This window comes from Microtus oregoni, unplaced genomic scaffold (genome assembly GCF_018167655.1).
Source record: "Microtus oregoni isolate MIOR12 unplaced genomic scaffold, Mior012 000153F_ref0000387, whole genome shotgun sequence".
Lineage (NCBI taxonomy): Eukaryota > Metazoa > Chordata > Mammalia > Rodentia > Cricetidae > Microtus > Microtus oregoni.
This window is the reverse complement of record NW_024544808.1, coordinates 237,530-238,975: the sequence shown is the minus strand read 5'-3', so window position 1 is coordinate 238,975 and position 1,446 is coordinate 237,530. Positions and strand designations below refer to the sequence as shown.

Below are 1,446 nucleotides of genomic sequence, written 5' to 3'. Positions count from 1 at the left end.
ATCAGTGCCAGTGCCCTGCTTCCAGTCTATAACATGTATTCAAGTTGTGTAGCATGTATGGTAAACAACTGGGGGACTAATTACATAAAGAATATGTTCTGATTATTTTTAGATAAACAAGAATTATATTTCATCATATTGATAACATGGATTTGAAACAAAAATTTCATACACACACGCATGCACGAACGCAAACCTCAGTCAGTCCTGGTGATTCTTCTGGGTTCCAAACGATAAAATGGAATGGACACAGTTTTGAAAACAGAAAGACATACACTCTACATCAATGTTCTACCTTTATTGGCAACAACATAAGGAAGGAGGAGTCAAAACCTGTTCAAGTTTTGGAAACAGCATCATTGGGAGTATAGAACTACTGCTGTGTGGTGGCCCTTGCCAAAGAGTATCTCTTCCCAGAATGCCCCAGGGAGGATGTCAAAACTACTAAGAAAAAGGCAGCTATATTTGTGGGATAGACTTGAAACTTGTCATCTGAAAGTATTATTGTCACCAGGCTGGATGCTGATACTCCTACTGACCATGCAACCAAAACCATATCACCCTAGGGATTGGTGATGTTGAAACGCACGATAGTGTAGGTTCTGATCTTCTTCACATGAGGATGACAATGCCAAAGTTATTCTGTCCATTTGGGGAGAACCTTTTGAAACCCCTTTTTGTTTTTCCGCTGAAAATTCAATTTGTTTTCACTTGTCTGCATTGCTTCTGGCAGAACAGGGGGCTGGGTGGAACGAGGGTTGAGTGTCAGGTTATGGAAGTCTTGTATCAGTTTTTCTGAGAAGGGTGAATGAGAGGTTGCTTCTGTCCTGGTCCCCACAGAGACTCCGGACGTGGTCCCCATACAAGCTTGGCAGTAGCGGCATTCACATTTGAACATCTCCTCTTCAGCAACTCTAGGGGAAGATGATTTTCTTTTCTTTTCAGCTTGCTGAGGCAAGGGAGACCCAATACGTTTCTTTTTCTCGATTTTAACTAGTTTTGTTTTCTTCAGGGGTGATCTCGAATTCTCTGACTGCTGCTCTTTGTCCATTCTTTCAGAGAAAAAAAAAGCACATATTAGAAACACAGAGGGCCTGTTTAAAACAGCTCTTTCTGTACACAGTCCTGGAGCACCTATCAGCACTCACAGATCACATCTCAAAAGAGGCCTTGATGGTTTGTTTCAGCAATAGAAACCTTAGGTTCTAACTACTTTGTGCAGTCATTTTTCTTTTGTTTTGTTTATGGGTACCAACCTACCAACAAGCAAACAGTGTGCTCTTTGACTTTGCAACATTGGTTTCAGCCCAGTTTTCCTTGTACTTGTTTATGTGTGCCACAAAAAACCGCAGGGCAGAATTCCTTCACATGGAGCCCACAGATCACTATTTCTTAATGTAAGATGCTGATGCCTCTGGAAGCAATGCTTCACACTTAGCCTCTTCT

The 1,446-nt window shown here is 41.6% G+C and overlaps 1 protein-coding gene across 1 annotated transcript; it reads right to left on the bottom strand.

Annotated features, from left to right (window-relative positions):
• Nucleotides 1-325: 325 nt before the first annotated feature.
• On the bottom strand, nucleotides 326-1,051 carry LOC121445044 (protein FAM156A/FAM156B-like). The gene has a single exon (XM_041647023.1). It carries the CDS (start codon nucleotides 1,049-1,051, stop codon nucleotides 638-640), a length of 414 nt encoding a protein of 137 aa, XP_041502957.1. The 3' UTR covers nucleotides 326-637.
• Nucleotides 1,052-1,446: the final 395 nt, after the last annotated feature.